This window comes from Maylandia zebra, linkage group LG7, assembly GCF_041146795.1.
Source record: "Maylandia zebra isolate NMK-2024a linkage group LG7, Mzebra_GT3a, whole genome shotgun sequence".
Lineage (NCBI taxonomy): Eukaryota > Metazoa > Chordata > Actinopteri > Cichliformes > Cichlidae > Maylandia > Maylandia zebra.
Window position 1 is genome coordinate 62,356,928 of NC_135173.1, and position 19,083 is coordinate 62,376,010.

The following is a 19,083-nucleotide window of genomic DNA, read 5'->3' on the forward strand; positions in this document are numbered from 1 at the left end:
CTGGCAAAGGTGGCTACTACTACTGAGTCCAAAGTTTAGAATACATTTTGGTCTGATAATTTATTCCATCATTTCTTTTTTAAATCGCAATTGCTTATTTGTATTAAGCTTTCATTTCTGAGTGCAGTGAGATATTAAAGTACATAATATTCTGTAAAAAACAGGAAAAATTGGATGTTATATCCTTCAAGATTAGGTACTCTAGCAGCTTAGGAGCAGCCTAGGAGCTTGAGGGTCCTGTGCAGTATCTTTGATGTCCCTGGGACTGCGATCTTCTGGACAGGATGTTGTTCCTGGGATCTGATGGAGCGACTCACCTAGCCTGAGGGTCACTCCCCCGAGTGCTCCGATTACCACTGGGACCACTGTTACTTTCACCCTCCACATCTTCTTGAGCTCTTCTCTGAGCCCTTGGTACCTCTCCAGCCTCATGTTCCTTCTCCCTGCTGTTGCTGTCATTTGGTATCACTAAGTCTATCACTATGGCCATCTTCCTCTGCTGTCCACCACTGCTATGTCCGGTTGGTTAGCCATCACCATTTTGTCCGTCTGTATTTGGAAGTCCCACAGTATCTTAACTTGGTCATTCTCGACCACCCTAATGACCTCCCATGTCTACCTTCCAGGCCATACTCAGCTCAAATGTTTCTGTATATTATGCCAGCCACTTGGTCCTGGCCTTCCATGTATGCCCTGCCTACAAACATCTTGCGCCCTGCTGTTATGTCTCAGGGGCATCTTTACAGAACCTGCACCTAAGGTCTTGCCTTGCGTGATAGACCCCAGACTCTATGGAGCTTGTACTTAGAGCTTGTGCTATCATGATCGGTGTGTCTATGCTGTCTTTTGTCCAGCTTTGTCCAACCACTGGTAGGTTTTCTGGATGTCAGCCAGTTCCTCTATCTGTCGGTGGTACACACTGCGAAGGGGCCTCTCCTTCCATGATGGTTTCCTCTCTTGCTCCTCTTTCTTGGGTTTCTGCTGTCTGAGGCGGCAGACTGAGAACATGGTTAGTCAAGGCCATCTTCCTGAAATACTTGTGAATGTTCATTGTCTCATCCTGGACTGTGGTTCTGATACTCACTAGTCCCTGGCCTCCTTGCTTCCACTTAGTGTACAATCTCAGTATGCTGGACTTGAAACCCTCAATGCATGGTCAGGACCTTCCTGGTCTTGATGTCAGTGGCTTCCATCTCCTCCTTCCCAGCAGGGTACCTGATCAGGTCGTAGGTGTTGATAGCCCAGATCTTATTCTTACCATTCAGCTGACTCCTCAGATCTTGCCTGACCATCTGCAGGTACTTAGTGGTTGCAGCTTTCCTAGCAGCCTCTTCGTGGTTCCAATTTGCCTGTGGGAGACCCAGGTAGTTGTAGCTGTCCTCGATGTCTGCAATGTTGCCTTCTGGTAGTACAGTCGCCTCAGTTCTGACTACCTTCCCTCTCTTCTTTACCATCTGATTTCACTTCTCCAGTCTGACTGACTTTCTGACCTCTTTGCATCCTGGTGGTGTGGATCAGTGAATCGAAGTCACATTCACTCTGGGCATATAGCGTTTTGTCTTCCATGTAGATCACTGCTCCATTCCGTAGTTGGTACCTGTAGCCAGTCTTGTCAGTGATCTCACTGAGGGGGTTCCGGCCTATGCAGAACAGCAGTGGGGACAGAGTATGTCCTTGGTAGATCCCGCACTTGATGGTAACTTGTGCTATGGGATTGAAGTTTCCAAGGCCTGAGGTATGGCGAGCTTGCTGTACTTCTTAGGCACCTTTCTGCTACTCTGATAGTTAGCTAACTTCCCTCCATGGCCTTTGGTCTCCTTCTACTGCTCTTTGTGGCTGTTTATCTTGCAACCAAGCACCTCACTGATCACTGCTGCTGTGGAGCAGATCAGCTGGTTAGTCTCAATATGGTCGTAGGAGGTATTGCCGAGCTTGAAGGATAGACTGCCCGCAGGGACAAGGGGGGGGGGGGGGGGGGGTTCTTTTGCATGCACGCACAATCCACATAATGTGGAGTAGTAGCCGGGGATAAAAGGATTTGACACCCAGCCTTATGTGTTAAAACGGTGTTGAAAATGGCCAAACTCCTAAAACAGAACTTTTCCTTATCTGCTAGTAAATAGATCAGTTTTATTGTTAATCAAAGCAATAAGTCTGATCAGTATCTTAGTAGAGAGATGTCTAATTATTGAACTGAATCTGGTGTCTAGATTTTGTGTGTGTAGACATGATCCATCATCAACTTTTTTATTCAAGTTTGAGTTTGAGAAGATAACCACTATGTCATCAACCCATCATTATATTTTTCATCAAGAACATAGTTTTAAATGTTGTGAGGGGTAAACACAGAATTATGATTCGTATGTGAATTTGCTGATAGTTAATTATGCACAATAATGATCAGAACACAATCAGTAAATATAAAGACAATTGAGTTTGCCTAAAGATGATTAATAGGAATAGAAAGTTAAAAAAAAAAAAAAAAAGGAAAATAATGAGTTTAGAGACAGGCGCAACTTGGGGCTTAGCTGAAAGCCTGTATAGAAATGGCCTTGAGAAATATGAGAGTGAGTCCGTGTGTGAGTAAATGAGAGCACACACAAGACACAACACTCTTAATGCCTGACTTATAAAGTGTTCTATTTAGTGAGAAAGGGGATTGTATTTATTCTATAGAGTAAACTGTGACTGACAAACACAGAGTTTTAAAGAGAAACATATTTGAATTAAAAGGGACTATGCTAAAGTGAATGTGCTAATGAAATCTTAACTGAAGCCTATTCACATGTGACTGAATGTTCAAATGTAATGAAATTTTCCATGTTAAAAGAGAGAAATAGAAAGAGGGAATAAGGTGGGGTTGAAGATCAGTGAATCTCATGTAAACATGCACTTAGTTGACTAGATATTAAGAGAGAGAGAGTGGGAGAGAGAGAGAGGTGGGGAGTGGGCACTTAATTGGGATGCCTGGAGGCAATCTGGGTCAGTCTCCAGCACTCTGCAAGATGAGTAGTTCGAAAGGTTGGATTCCATAAGTTAATTGTTGGAGATTCCAGCAGAGGCGCCAAGGTGTTAGGTGTTGGAAAACCAGGACACACTGATGAGAAATATATATGTATATGTATATATATGCATATATATATGGTGAACTTACAGAGGCACAGTGTTCCAACATTCAGAAGAAGGAACGGCTCTCATCGCTAGAGATTACATTTTTTAAATTCATGTTTTCATGTTGTAAATTCTTTTTGAATCTGCATGCTCCATCTGCCTGTTACTTTGCTGCTGAACACCTGAATTTCCCCAATGAGCGACAATAAAGGATATTTCTATTCTATTTGTATTCTAACTCGGCCATAATTGGATCTCAACTCCAGCCCACATCAGCTGATGGTTGAGCATATACCCTTCCACAGATTTTCAAATCTCAGATGGGGCCATTTCAGTTCATTCAGCCGCAACAAGCTGCTTTGCAACCCACATCCACTCCTGCTCCTCCACTTCCTTTCATGTCTATTTTCATGGATGATCACTTTGGTCTGTGCTGGGTTTCTGACTGAACTGAAGAGTGTAGTTTATTAACTGTGTTGCACAATTCAGGAAAACATCTCCCCCACGCGTGAATAGCAGAGGCTTATGAGACAAGAATGTCAGTGTTTCAGTGAACTGGGCAAAGTTAATACTGCTGATAGTGACCAAGCTATAATTACTAATAAAAATTTGATCAATAACACCAAGCTTATCCTTTAAAGCCATCAGTGGGCATCACTTGTGCTTCTACACAGCTGTCAAGCAACCCTTTTAGTATGGACAAAGACTTGGATGAAGCATAAATACAAAGGGTACACATAAGCACACACGCTGTTTCTAAAGGTTGGAACAAAGTGGGAGAGGTGAAAGATGTACTGAGAAGATGATGGACAGACAGGAAGACTGTAGTAAGAGGGAATGAAGTGCCTTTCAGCAACACTGTGGGAGAGGAGAAACATACAGTATTAGTTAGAGAAAATAAACCCAGGATCGACACAACCACAGCAATGGAGTGACACACACTTAAATACACAGTTAATACTAAGAAAGACAGATCCACACTTGACAAATAGTGCATTTCCTCACCTCCTCATCACTCTCAGGCTCTGGTGCTTTCTTGTCTTTCTTCTTCTTCTTCTCATCTTCCTTCTTCTTCTTGTCTTTGTCTGGCAGGATATCATCCAGCCAGGCCAAATCATGTTGCGAGAACATCAAATCCAGCAGCTTCCGTACAACCATGAGACCGAGAATCTACAAAACCAGGTAGATTAACATTATCTTGTCATTGTTGTAAATCGCCGCTATATAAATAATACATAATTGAAGAGAGTTGTACTACTACTAATACAATTATTATTACCATATCAGTGAATGAGGCCCAGTGGCTCAGTAGCAGACTTTCTGAAATAGAGGGGCCTGGGTTCGAGTCTGCTCTAGAACATTTCTTAATAAAGCAAGTTAACAAGTAAAAATGATACGCCTTGGAGAGATCCTTTTAAAGTTGGTTTTGATGTGACAAAAACCAACTTCTACAAGCAACATTACATTTTTCATTGTTTTGTACAATGTTTAATGGATTTATTTTCAGTGCTTAGTTGTATTTGGGAATCATTTGGAGAATATTTTACAAAACAGTGTTTTATCTTCAGGCTTTCATATGACAAAAGAAAGAAGAAAAAAAGGACGACTGATTAATTTTTTCCAGGGTCAATACAATTTGGCAATTTACTTGAGTAGAAAATATTAGATTGATAATGGACGAAATTGTTGGGTCTGTGTTTCCACAAGCCCCGCTAATTCTAGAGACTTATTCATCATGAAGAAAACAAGACAGTCGATCGATCGATTATTTGCGCAAGGGAGGCCTCGTCTGTGTCCACCATGAAAATGACCCCCAGATCTGACCTCCTCCTGCTACCTTTTATTGAGGGACAGTTCACACAAAACACGTCAGAACAAAGCCACGCCCCCTTGGTCCTAACTTCTGTAAGAGTGTGTGTGTGTGTGTGTGTGTGTGTGTCAGACCTCCTGATGACCAAAGGGTCGTAAACCCAGGAAGCTTACATCAAAAGAAACAGATCTTTCAGATAGGATGTATCTACAATAAAACCTCCCCCAGCACAGAGTGGTTGGAGAGGTGGTCAGGATCAAAGGAATGGCTTTGATCCTACTGCTTAAACTACGACTTTACAAATTTAAGAAACACAATGGCAACATTCAACAATTAGACTTAACAGAAATTCTGACTGTGCGCAGCTTTTCAAGAGTGATGTTGGAATATAAGTATTATTTCAAAATGGATGAGCTGGAGGTTTTTCAAAATTTTTGGGACTATAAAGGTAGTCTGTTTACATTAAATAATTCTGAACTTTTATTTAGGAATGTGTCGATTTGAGCTGAATGTTTATATGGATCACTATTAAGTGAATAAATGTGTTTTAAAATCAAATCAATATCTCTGTCAGGGTTCCTGTCTACTCTTTGCCATATCAGAGTAGACAGAAAATCTGAAAAAAGAAATGAAAAGAAAAAACTACAAAGCTTTAGAGTAGAAAATAAGGCAGTTTTTCTAGCTGTCCTCTTCAAAATTTAACAAAAAGTTTCATCACTAGAAGCAGCATTTTAATGTTTTTGAATGTGTGATACTGTTTGAACAAGCACATAACAAATATGCTTGTCACATTTCCAGGGGTGAGGGGAGGAAGCCAGTACAAAAAGAAACACTATGGCAACCAGTCTAGCTAAAGATGGAGAGTGGTGAATAAAACACGTAGTGAGTGAAAAAAGGTGACTAATGAGTGTTCATAAAGCTTTATTTGTACTTATGTGACAAAAGCATGAACTTTTCTCACTTCTGCATAGATACTTTATAGGAAAATGTCAAAGCTTTTGCTTCTTTGTAACCTGTTGATAACTTTAGTTATTTTGGAGGGTAAAACATGGAAATTTACAAAAGGTTCCAAACAGGACCAATAAAATAAGTCAATAGGACATTCTTAAAGGTCATTGAATATTATTTAAATCAAGCTAAAGTTATTAGCTGCATCATAACCGGAATGTAACCTTTTTTCAGTACAACTGTAATTCCTGCTTTCTGCTTTTTGAGTAAATGATGATAGAAAAGCATCTGTTTTGACATATTTTTTCGTTCACGTCAGACGACGTGCCAGACAGTTTAATCCGTGTAGTTTTACATTTAGCCGGAATAATTTTTAGTTTAATAGCTATACAATGACCCTTCTTGGTAGTTTAGTTTGATAAATTGTTCCTGTAGCTCAGTAAGTATAGCAGATCATCTACTGATCGGAAGGCTGATGGTTCCATCCGTGGCTGTTCCAGTCTGAATCCCACATATCCTCGGACAAGATACAAACCCCAAGTTGCTCTTTGACAATTCCATCAGAGTATGAATGTGCGTGATTAGTAGATGGAAAGCATGTAAGCATAGAAGAAGTGCTTGTGTGAATGGGTGAATGAGGAGTTGTATACAGTGCTTTGAGTGTTCTGGGAGCATAGAATGATGCTATGTAAGAATCAGTTCATTTACCTAAACAGAAGAACACAGAACACCCTCACCATTACTGGGAAGATGATGGCCAGAAATGTAGACTTAAGGATCCAGAGAACAGCCAGACACACAATCTGGACTAGGGTGAAAAGGTGGACGCGTCTCATAGGGACATGACGCAGGAAGGAGAAGTCTGGCTGGTGTTTGGGCGGCATTAGATACAGCTTGATGCGCTCCCAGAACTGGAACAAAGAAATCGAGAAAATATTTTAAGGTATTCTTTTATTTAGTGTTTTAGAGATGAAGCAGAACATTGTGTCATCCAGGAAATTATCAGAAATGAAAAATTCCAATTATTCCATATATTCCATTCCTATATCTTCTAATGTTGCTGCCTAAGTTAAACTTGTATAATGTAAACAGAATTGGTCCTAGCAAGGAACCCTGTGGAACTCCACAATTAACCTCAGTGTGTAAAGAGGACTCTCCATTTACATGAACACATTGGAATCTATTACATTTCAATTTGCAGATTCTAATTTGATATGATTCAAACCGCTATCTTTAATGCCTACAACATGCTCTAATTGCTTTAATAAAATATTAAGGTCAACTGCATCGAACACTGTGCTGAGGTGTGGCAGGACAAGTAGAGATGATTCCACCATCAAAGGCCATCAGATCACTTCTAACCTTCACTAACACTGTTAATTTAATTTGATGAACTCCTAAACTTGACTGAAACTCTTTAAATAAACCATTACTCTGCAGTTGAAGATTTTTTCAGAGATTTGAGATTGACCTTTAATTAGCTTAGACATCTGTGTCAAGTGATAATGGCTTTTCAAGTAACGGTTTAATTACTGCCGTCTTTGAAGGCCTGTCGCACATAGCTGATTAATAGAGAACAGAGAACTAATAGAGTAAATTTAAATGTTATTAGGAAGTGATAAGAGAAATGAGGAATTTCAGAGAATACTGTTAAATATTCTATTTCTATGCCATATGTTCCACAGGGTTCAGTGCAAGGACTGCATATCATGTGCACATTATATATGCTTCCCCTAGGCAGTATCATTAGAAGGCATAACATACAATTTCACTGCTACACAGATGATACCATAGCATTGTCTATACATAAAGCCAGATGAAACACACCAAATGGTTAACCTGCAGAAATATCTTAAAAATATAAAGACTCATTGATGATGATCTAATTTTTTACTTCAAAATTCAGATAAAACTGAGGTAATTTTACTCAGCCCTAAAAATCTTAGAAACATACTGTATAACCAGATACTTAGTCTTGATGGATCCAATCCTATCCATTCTTTCTGTTTTCTCTCTAATATTGTAGGGTCTTTACCTTATAATATAAAGAACCTTGAAGCAACTCTTGTTGTGATTTGGTGCTATATAAATAAAACTGAATTGAGTTTAAGTGCTTTAATTGATCTGTCAATTATATTATATTATATGTTATTATAAACTCATTCATTTCCTTAAGCTTGTACAATCTGGCCCTCTGAGAAAAAAACACATGGTGTTTGAAAATGAATATGTTTACACTGAAAAACACTGGATTTTTGTTATTCCTGTTTTCTGCTTGTGTCTGATTTTTCATCTATGCACCATTTTCTTTTCATATATATTGGCATATAGATTATAGTTTCCATGAAGAAAAATATGGAGAAAAAAATATATATATATGTATTTTTTTGTAGTATACCTGGATGCCACTCAGTGAAGCCACTCCCATGTAGAGGAAGACTCCATAAAGGACAGGCATGGGGATGTACTGAATTGAACAGAACATACATTTTAAAATAAAACCAATATAAACTTTCTACTGACACCACATCAGTCTCATCTACGAACTTACCTGAAGTATAGGGGCAAGAAAGACTGAGAGTCCTGTTAGGACAAACACCAAAATGCCTGTCAACCTCTGCTCTCTGGAAGTGAAGAATCAAAAGCATAGCATAAAACTTTATTCTAGGTCCACACAAAAAGATGATTTAGGCAATCAGAAAACAAACAGACCTTAATCTGAAATAAGGACTCTCTTTTCTATGCAGTCTATCTTTAAGATCTCAAAAGTGAAGTAAGCATTTTCACTTTTCACCATCTTAAGCCTTCCTTACGCCAGCAGGGGACACTCCTCTGGTTCCAAAAATACGTTTTATAGAATTTATTCCCCCCACTTTGTCCCCCAATTGATATATTACCAGCCTATGAGCATGCAACGGTTCAGAACACCAAGCTGATGATGGTATGATGGTTAGCTATGATGGGTCCCACCTGACTCCAAGGAACTGTGGTTGCTCTCCAGGGGCACTAGATTCACTCTCCATCTTCAGTGAGTCGATATGAGCAATGGAGATGACAGTGGCTGCTACATACCATGGCATGCCCATGAAAGAACACACAGCCATCAGCACACCTACCCAGAACAGGTCCAAGTGGTAGCCACAGCTTTTCTGAAATTGGGTGCAATAACGGGAAATTACCCAGAAGATCCACTCCCCATGTAATCCTGAACTGTGTAAACAGTTCAAAAATTACCAAAAACACAAAAAATACATTTGCTTTAAATTTGAGTATCACAAAGCATCATGGCACTTTCATTGCTTTAGTATAGTAATGTATTGAAGCAGTAGTGCAGTACTGTTACAATTCAAGTTACAATTGTTCAAGTTGTAAACATGGTATTTTTTCTTCTCATTACCTTTCCCAGATAATATCTATAACTACAGGGAGTGCAGAATTATTAGGCAAATGAGTATTTTGTCCACATCATCCTCTTCATGCATGTTGTCTTACTCCAAGCTGTATAGGCTCGAAAGCCTACTATCAATTAAGCATATTAGGTGATGTGCATCTCTGTAATGAGAAGGGGTGTGGTCTAATGACATCAACACCCTATATCAAGTGTGCATAATTATTAGGCAACGTCCTTTCCTTTGGCAAAATGGGTCAAAAGAAGGACTTGACAGGCTCAGAAAAGTCAAAAATAGTGAGATATCTTGCAGAGGGATGCAGCAGTCTCAAAATTGCAAAGCTTCTGAAGCGTGATCATCGAACAATCGAGCGTTTCATTCAAAATAGTCAACAGGGTCGCAAGAAGCGTGTGGAAAAACCAAGGTGCAAAATAACTGCCCATGAACTGAGAAAAGTCAAGCGTGCAGCTGCCAAGATGCCACTTGCCACCAGTTTGGCCATATTTCAGAGCTGCAACATCACTGGAGTGCCCAAAAGCACAAGGTGTGCAATACTCAGAGACATGGCCAAGGTAAGAAAGGCTGAAAGACGACCACCACTGAACAAGACACACAAGCTGAAACGTCAAGACTGGGCCAAGAAATATCTCAAGACTGATTTTTCTAAGGTTTTATGGACTGACGAAATGAGAGTGAGTCTTGATGGGCCAGATGGATGGGCCCGTGGCTGGATTGGTAAAGGGCAGAGAGCTCCAGTCCGACTCAGGTGGAGGTGGAGTACTGGTCTGGGCTGGTATCATCAAAGATGAGCTTGTGGGGCCTTTTCGGGTTGAGGATGGAGTCAAGCTCAACTCCCAGTCCTACTGCCAGTTTCTGGAAGACACCTTCTTCAAGCAGTGGTACAGGAAGAAGTCTGCATCCTTCAAGAAAAACATGATTTTCATGCAGGACAATGCTCCATCACACGCGTCCAAGTACTCCACAGCGTGGCTGGCAAGAAAGGGTATAAAAGAAGAAAAACTAATGACATGGCCTCCTTGTTCACCTGATCTGAACCCCATTGAGAACCTGTGGTCCATCATCAAATGTGAGATTTACAAGGAGGGAAAACAGTACACCTCTCTGAACAGTGTCTGGGAGGCTGTGGTTGCTGCTGCACGCAATGTTGATGGTGAACAGATCAAAACACTGACAGAATCCATGGATGGCAGGCTTTTGAGTGTCCTTGCAAAGAAAGGTGGCTATATTGGTCGCTGATTTGTTTTTGTTTTGTTTTTGAATGTCAGAAACGTATATTTGTGAATGTGGAGATGTTATATTGGTTTCACTGGTGAAAATAAATAATTGAAATGGGTATATATTTGTTTTTTGTTAAGTTGCCTAATAATTATGCACAGTAATAGTCACCTGCACACACAGATATCCCCCTAAAATAGCTAAAACTAAAAACAAACTAAAAACTACTTCCAAAAACATTCAGCTTTGATATTAATGAGTTTTTTGGGTTCATTGAGAACATGGTTGTTGTTCAATAATAAAATTATTCCTCAAAAATACAACTTGCCTAATAATTCTGCACTCGCTGTATAACTGTTAACATTTAGGCAGAATACTTTTTAATATACTCTATATATTTATCTGTTCTGTGACCATTTCATCTTCGGTGTTTGCAGACCTTTAATTTGTTTTCCTTGCGGTTGACAATGACAGCACTAATCTGCTGGTCCATGAAGATGAGGATGGTGACCAGAAGAGCAGGAACGAAACTGGCCACACACCACCACCAGGGGTTCTTACCAAAGGGCATCACCAGCCAGCCGCGGTCACTACGTGTAGGCTGTATAACAACAAAGAAGAAATATTGGTAACACTTTATAATAAGTGCACACTATTAAGCATTAGATAATCATCTGTTAAATATTTTATATTTCAAACCTATATAAATACAGTGAAACTACCATACTAGCAGAAAATAGTGAAAGAGGAAATCAGAGAATTGTGTTAGGTTGCAATGGCAAAATAAAAATTGTGCAGATCATTTATTAAGTAAAAGTCATGCATATGCTAGAAAACGCTCGTCTCAGCCACTGTGATTATGTCCATTTCTTTCTACACTACCATTTTAAACCCATTAATCTGCCATTTGGCCATTTTACTTTTTCAGGGGTAGAACAGTGAGGATTCACCTTTTATCAGATGTTGACCTGATGACAGCAATTAAGATGCCATTTACTGAATGAATGATATTTGTCTAGTATGCCATATTACTTTTGCATTAAAGAACAGAGATTTTTAAATAATCAGTTTTTAATAATAAAGAGATATGTTTTCTGGACACAAAAAGGGGAACATGGGAAAAAAAAAAGCAACAAAATTGGCTATCGGCCAAATTGTTATTTTAGACACTAAAAAAGAATTGCACATTTTATCTCTGAATGTTTTATAAACATGTACATGTTGAGCTGCACAACGATAGCATATTTATATAGCTTGGATAATTTCTATGGGTTTGTAAAATTCCATTCTAAGTGGGCGAGTGCCTTACCTTAATTCATAGGTGTATAGGTGTCAAACTCTGGCCCGCGGGCCAAATTTGGCCCGCAGCCTAATTACATTTGGCCCGCGAAGCCATACCAAATTACTATTGGAGCTGGCCTACTGGTATTATACAGCTAATATTTATATTGTTTAGTATTAAGCTTTGCTTGTTCTATATTCAGTTTTTCAGCAAAATGTGTTTGAGTCCATAAGAAAAGATTCATTCTTATATCTGGAGGAATATTTCAATAAATATTAACGTTAGCCCGCGACTTTGTTCCAGTTTTGAATTTTGGCCCACTGTGTATTTGAGTTTGACACCCCTGCCTTAATTGAACTGGACTATTTAAGTCTTTTCTTTTTGATATTAAATTATTTTAAAAAGTAACTACAGTTGCCATACACACTCATTGGTTGTTTAGGTATACCTGTTAAAATGCACACATATCTAGCACAAATATCTAATCAAATTTTCTTCCAGAAAATAACAAATGATTTGAGTGTAGAACAAGCTCTATAGTATAAGCATTTGAAAATGCAATTTGTGTGAAAATGTGACAGATACAAGCACAAATTACTTCTGACTATGCCATAACTCAGTTGAGTTAAGATTATAGACTTAGTCAAAAAGACCTGCTGATGTTCAAAGTGAGATTGGAAAATGTTCCCTGGTATGATGAGTGATTATTCTCCTTTGATCAGAATTTGGCCCAAACAACATGAAAGCATGATTCACTCTTGCCTTGCATCAGTGGTTCAGGCTGCTGCTGGTGATCGCTTCCTGGCACATTTTGGGCACTACCTGACAGCCTACCTGAGTATTATTGCTGACCTTGTCCATCCCTTTAGGACCACAGTGTACTGTATCCTAGTAGCATGAGCTGGTAGCACCTGCTACCAGCATGATAACTCTCCATGTCATAAAACCCAGCTCATGTCAAACTAGTTTCTTTGTGACAGTGTGTTCACTGGACTCAAATGGCCTCCAGCATCGCATGTCAATCCAATAGAGCACCTTTCAGATGTGCTGAAATGGGATGGGATATTCCAATGTGTAGTCTATAAATCTTCAACAACTGTGTGATGCCATCATGTTAATATGGATTAAAATCTCTGAATGCTTCTAACACCTTGTCTAAAAAGAAGGCTACTGGCCATTTTTAATTTTCTTAAGATGTTTCAGTTTTCATCCAAATGCCTTCTTTAGTTCTAAAACCAAAATATGTAAAGTCCCAGGTATTTAAACCCTTTTAGGGGTTGTTCCCTTTAAAGGTGGCTGTTGACCCATTATTGATCTTTCCTCCTGGGAAAGGGAATATTATGGTTTAAAAGAAAACATATCCATGTGTTAGAATGGCCCAGTCAAAGTCCAGATCTAAGTCCAATCGAGAATCTGTGGCAAGATCTGAAAACTGCTGTTCACAAACGCTGTCCATCTAATCTGACTGAGCTGGAGCTGTTTTGCAAAGAAGAATGGGCAAAGATTTCAGTCTCTAGATGTGCAAAGCTGGTAGAGACAGACCCTAAAAGACTGGCAGCTGTAATTGCAGCAAAAGGTGGTTCTACAAAGTATTGACTCCGGGGGCCGAATAATTATGCACTCCCCACTTTTCAGTTATTTATTTGTAAAAAATATTTGGAATCATGTATGATTTTCGTTCCACTTCTCACGTGTACACCACTTTGTGTTGGTCTTTCACGTGGAATTCCAATAAAATTGATTCATGTTTGTTGCTGTAATGTGACAAAATGTGGAAAAGTTCAAGGGGGCCGAATACTTTTGCAAGCCACTGTAGCACTTTTCTACTCTCCTGGAGTACTCACAATATGCCACATTCACCCAATCACACCCATTCTCACAAGCACTTTCTCTAAACTGAGTGCTTTCTAACTACATTCACACACATTCACACTCTGATGGATGCATAACTTGCATACTTGACATGCAGACTGGAGGAGCCAGGGATCAAACTACCAGCCTTCCGATTAGTAGGTTACCCGCTCTACCTGATGCCATCCAGTAGCTAGGTGCTACTGCCGCTTAGGTGCTTGTAAATTCTGTAGGTGGCTGATTTCATACTGATAATAATAGGTCTAACTGGGACTCCTTTGTAGATCTTTTTTTTTTTTTTTTTTTTTTTTTACAACTTTATTTATAGTTTTCCAACAAAACAGTCCAGAATTTCTTACAAAAGTTGCGAACCCTACCCCCCACCCCCATCCAGGTGGCATCCCCACAACCAGGAAGCACAATACACACAACACAAAAAAAAAAAAAGAAAAAAGAAAAAAAGGGGAGAAACACTCAAACCAATCTGTGACAGTCATTATAGCACCAACAGCCGGACCCCGGCACATGAGAGAAGAAACAAAGAAGAAAAAGGGAATAAAGAAATCCCAACAGTCAAAGTACGGGCATTGAGGAGACTATGGACAGCAGTCCGAGAAGAGAGCAAGAGCATAAATTACCAACAAGTAAAGAACAATAAATCAGGCAAAAGACAGACTCTTGACATGAGTTATGAACCGTGACCAGGTTTTGTCATATTTACTCTCCAAGCCGCGCACGGTATACCTAATTTTTTCCAGAGCTAATCCCAACATCACCTCTCTAATCCAATGGACGTAGGAAGGAGGGTTCGACGCCTTCCAGCTCAGCAGTATCAGACGGCGGGCATGCAACGAGGCAAAGGCTATTGCGTTTTTGTGGAGGGGAGAGAGTCTCAGCTCTTCCCGAGGTACACCGAAGATAGCTATCAAAGAGTCAGGCCGCAGTGTTTCACCCGATATAGCTGACAGTGATTGAAAAATTGATGTCCAGAAACCATACAGGGAGGGACATGACCAAAACATGTGCCCCAAAGAAACAGGAGAGTAATCACATCTAGGACAATTCGGTGCAACATCAGGGTACAGTTTAGACAGTCTGTCATTAGAATAGTGGAGCCTGTGGACGACCTTAAATTGAATCAGGCCATGTCTAATACAGAGAGAAGACGTATGTATACGCTGTATGGCTTTCTTCCAGATGTCTTCTGACATGAGTTCTCCAACCTCCCCTTCCCACGCCGCCTTAGGTTTGTCCCATGTATGAGGGCAGCTTTCAAGAATCAATGCATAAATCTTCGATATTGCTCTTTTAGTGGGCTGACTCACATTAAGAACTAGATACAGTAGGTCCTTAGAGGGCAGAGACGGGTACCCTGGGAGAAATTTAGAGGCAAAACTCCGAGCCTGAAGGTATCTGAAGTAGTGAGACTTTGGTAAGTTATGGTCTTCACACAAATATTTAAATGAGACAAAGCCATCCTCAGTGAAGAGATCTTGAAAGAAAACCAGACCGTTTCTGTGCCAGACTGCAAATGAATGATCTATTTGAGATGGTGTAAAAAGATGGTTGAACATTATCGGAGAAAAGCTACAAGTATTTGTCAAGTTAAAATGTTTCCTGAATTGACCCCAGATCTTAATTGAATTTTGAACCACCAAATTGGAGTTCAGCCCAGATGCTTTGACATTCAGTGGGAGAGGGGCAGTTAAGATCGAAATCGGAGAGATTGGGAGTGTAGCTCTCAGTTCCATATCTGCCCAGACTGGACCCTCCCCATCCGCAAACATGGTTATCCAATATGTCAGCTTGACAATGTTAGCAGCCCAATAATAGAATAAGAAATTAGGTAAGCCCAAACCACCATCAGCTTTAGCTCTCTCCAGGCTCGCTCTCCTTATGCGTGCAGGTTTTTTGTTCCATATGAACAAAGAGACAAAGCGATCCAGCTGGGCAAAATAGGATTTGGGGAGAAAGATGGGGATCATTTGGAATAGATAAAGAAACCTGGGCATTACAGTCATCTTCACCACATTTATCCGTCCTGCCAGCGAAAGTGGAAGTTTTGACCACCTACCCAGATCAGATTTAGTACTGTCCAGAATAGACCTGTAGTTATACTGGAAAATAGTCTTAATCGAGCCAGCTATTTCCAGTCCCAAATATGTGAATTTGTCATTTTCAATTTTAAAAGGCAAATCGTCATAAGTGGTCTGTTTTGCCAGATTGTTCAATGGAAACAGTAAAGATTTTGATAAATTAACCTTATACCCCGATATGTTGCTGAACTCCCGCAGCCAGCGGAAAAGGTGGGGCATACTCCCAATTGGGTCTGATATCTGCAAAAGGAGATCATCAGCATAAAGCAGAGTTTTATGAGTTACCTCACCCCTGGATATACCTTTAATCCTCTCATCAGATCTGATAGCAATTGCCAGCGGTTCGATCGCAATGTCAAACAGGAAGGGTGACAGGCAACAGCCCTGCCTCGTCCCCCTGTAGAGCGAAAAATATTCCGAAATCAGACCATTTGTCCTGACTGCAGCCATAGGCGTTGAATATAGGACTTTAATCCATCTACAAAAAGTAGGTCCCATGCCGAATTTCTCCAGAACTGTGAAAAGGTAGGACCATTCGATTCTATCAAACGCCTTTTCAGCGTCAAGGCTCAGAATAACTTCCGGTTGTATTGTCGAATGGGGGGAGAATACCACATTAAACAGTCGTCTCACATTAAAAAATGACTGCCGTCCGGGAATGAAGCCCGTTTGGTCCTCATTAATAATGGTGGAAATAATAGGGTCCAACCGTAGTGCAAGAGTTTTGGTTAAAATCTTATAGTCACAGCACAAAAGACTTATTGGCCTGTATGAGCTACACTGTACAGGATCTTTATCTTTCTTTAGTAAGACTGAGATCGTGGCCTGGGTAAGCGTCTGCGGCAGATTGCCAGTAGCAAAAGATTCAGCATAAACTGATTCTAAAATAGGTGTGAGCTTCGAAGAGAATTCCTTGTAAAACTCCATGGGGAAACCGTCCGGACCTGGCGACCTTCCAGTCTGAGATAATTTAATAGCGTTCGTTATCTCTTCAATCGACAACGGCTGTTCCAAAGGCGACTGAGCGTCCGGAGAGAGCTTGGGAAGATCCAGCGAGTCAAGAAACGAGTAGATCTCGGATGAATTACTGCCCACCTCTGATTGATATAGGGTAGAGTAAAAATATTTGAACTGGTCATTAATGACTCGGGGGTCGTGAGATATCGAATCAGCACCTATTTCAATTCCCGAAATCACGCGCTCAGCTGACCGCTGTTTGAGCTGAAGTGCAAGGAGCCTCCCCGCTTTATCTCCATGCTCATAATATACCTGCCTGGATTTAAAAATATTTCTTTCGGCTCTCCATGTCATAAGCGTGTCAAATTCAGTTTGCAACAGTAATTTCTCCTTAAAGAGATCTGGCGTAGGTGAAAGAGCGTAACGCCTATCCATATCCGCAATCTTGTCAGCCAGTTCTTTAAGTTGTTTAGAGCGCTCCTTGTCTCTGTGTGCCACATAAGAAATAACTTGGCCCCTAATATAGGCTTTCATAGACTCCCACAAGACTCCCCTCGACACATCCTGGGTGTCATTAATTTCTAGAAAGAAGTCAATCTGATTGCTGAGAAACGTTTTAAAGCGTTCACATAAAAGTAATAGGGGGTCTAGCCGCCACGTTCGTTGGGGCGCTACATTACCTGGAAAAACCAGACCCATCTGCACAGGGCTATGATCTGACAACACTATACTGTGGTATTTGGTGCTGGAAATTAAGGGAAGTAGCTGGTTATCGACAATGAAGTAATCAATCCTGGAGTAACTATGATGTACAGGGGAAAAAAAGGAAAATTGCTTCGTAGATGGGTTTGTTGCACGCCAAGGGTCTGATAAGCCGTAAGAACGAAGTAGGGAATTAATAGCCACTGCTGCTGACGAGAGGGTGTTGCTCGACCTTACGCTTGATCGGTCCAGCTGGGGAGAAAGGACACAATTAAAGTCTCCACCTAGAATTAGTTTATAGGAGACAAGGTCTGGGAGAGTCGAAAAAAAATTAAGAAAGAACTGTGCGTTGTCCCAGTTAGGTCCATAAATATTAGCCAGTATTAGTGGTGTGTTAAACAGCTTGCCCACTACAACAACATATCTGCCATTAGGATCTGATATCACTTCAGAGTGTTCAAATGGAACCCCCTTCCTAATTAAGATTGCTGTTCCCCTGGCTTTGTAGTTAAAACGTGAATGATATATTTGTCCAATCCACTTACAACCTAATCTTTTTTGGGAGTTAGTATTTAAGTGTGTCTCCTGTAGAAACATCACGTCAGGTTTGAGCGATTTCAAATGACTAAATACCTTGCTTCTTTTAACCAAATTATTCAGCCCTTTGACGTTCCAGCTAATGAATGAGACCGGTTTCTGTTGATTATTCACATTATCCAGAGTCATAGTGCCACAATCGATAATAGACTGATCCTGCACGTTGGTTATATCTCAGTGTTTCAGTGTCTGTTTGAGCCACAACATAAACCACAGATAAACCCAAAGCAAAACTAACAAAAACAAACAGATAAACATAGATAAACCTCTCACCATCCTGGACCCCTGGGCTGGTCTTCCACAAACCTGAGACTGCCCTGAAAACACTCCTCTCTCTCCTAGGCATATAACACGTTTACACTAGCTTAAACTCTTACATGAACTCAGCAAAGACAGAACAAAGTATAATAGGACCCTTGACTCAGCATCATTATTGCCGCATGCATGTCGGCACCCATCCACTTACAGGCCGGTACGACTCTGAACACTCACGGTTGGAAAATAATCCCACAAGAAAGGGGTAAAACCCAATAAAAATAATGACACTGGTGATAAGAAAAAGGGGATTAATTAATCAGAATACATCAAAAAGCAAAATAAAAGCACTGTTGGGGTTATGGTGTCGGGCTGGAACTAAGACCAATGAGGATACCGAAGATATTCTGAAATAAAATATTCCCCAGGCCACATGACATCCACAGAAATCCCCAACATCTTATAGCTATACCTTGTCCAATCATAAAGGGCATCCAACCGTAGCGTGGCGACGTTCACCAGTCAATGCACAGCCTGTGCAGACTACCTCAATGGTAGCACGCAGCGTGTGATACTTGTTGTGGTCCGTGAATTAACTGTCACTCTCCCTCCGTCTCCCGTGGGCGCAGATTGGTCTCGACGTAGTGCCTTGCCTTGATCGGGTCTTCGAAAGACATCTGTTCGCCAGCCGGGGTCGTGATTTTCAATGTAGCTGGATACAGGAGACCATATTTCACTCCCGTACACCGGCGAAGCAGTCTTCTCACCTCGGTAAAGGCCGATCTCTTCTTTCTAACGGTGGCCGAGTAATCTGGGTAGATGTAGAAACGCTTCCCATTACGGGTAATG

General features: G+C 40.6%; 1 protein-coding gene across 19 annotated transcripts in view; it reads right to left on the reverse strand.

Moving 5' to 3' along the window:
- The window catches only part of slc4a5b (solute carrier family 4 member 5b), a 74,345-nt gene that overhangs the window by 15,611 nt on the left and 39,651 nt on the right, over positions 1-19,083 (reverse strand). For 18 of the 19 annotated variants that reach the window (XM_076886858.1, XM_076886860.1, XM_076886856.1 and 15 more), the window contains 6 exons: positions 10,934-11,095; positions 8,840-9,018; positions 8,421-8,493; positions 8,268-8,336; positions 6,607-6,780; positions 4,117-4,281 (listed from right to left, as the gene is read on the reverse strand). In XM_076886858.1, the coding sequence (XP_076742973.1) occupies positions 4,117-4,281; positions 6,607-6,780; positions 8,268-8,336; positions 8,421-8,493; positions 8,840-9,018; positions 10,934-11,095 (822 nt within the window). Of the gene's footprint in view, positions 1-94; positions 3,970-4,116; positions 4,282-6,606; positions 6,781-8,267; positions 8,337-8,420; positions 8,494-8,839; positions 9,019-10,933; positions 11,096-19,083 lie in introns of those variants that run through there. The other variant, XM_004569411.3, reaches the window with a different exon arrangement.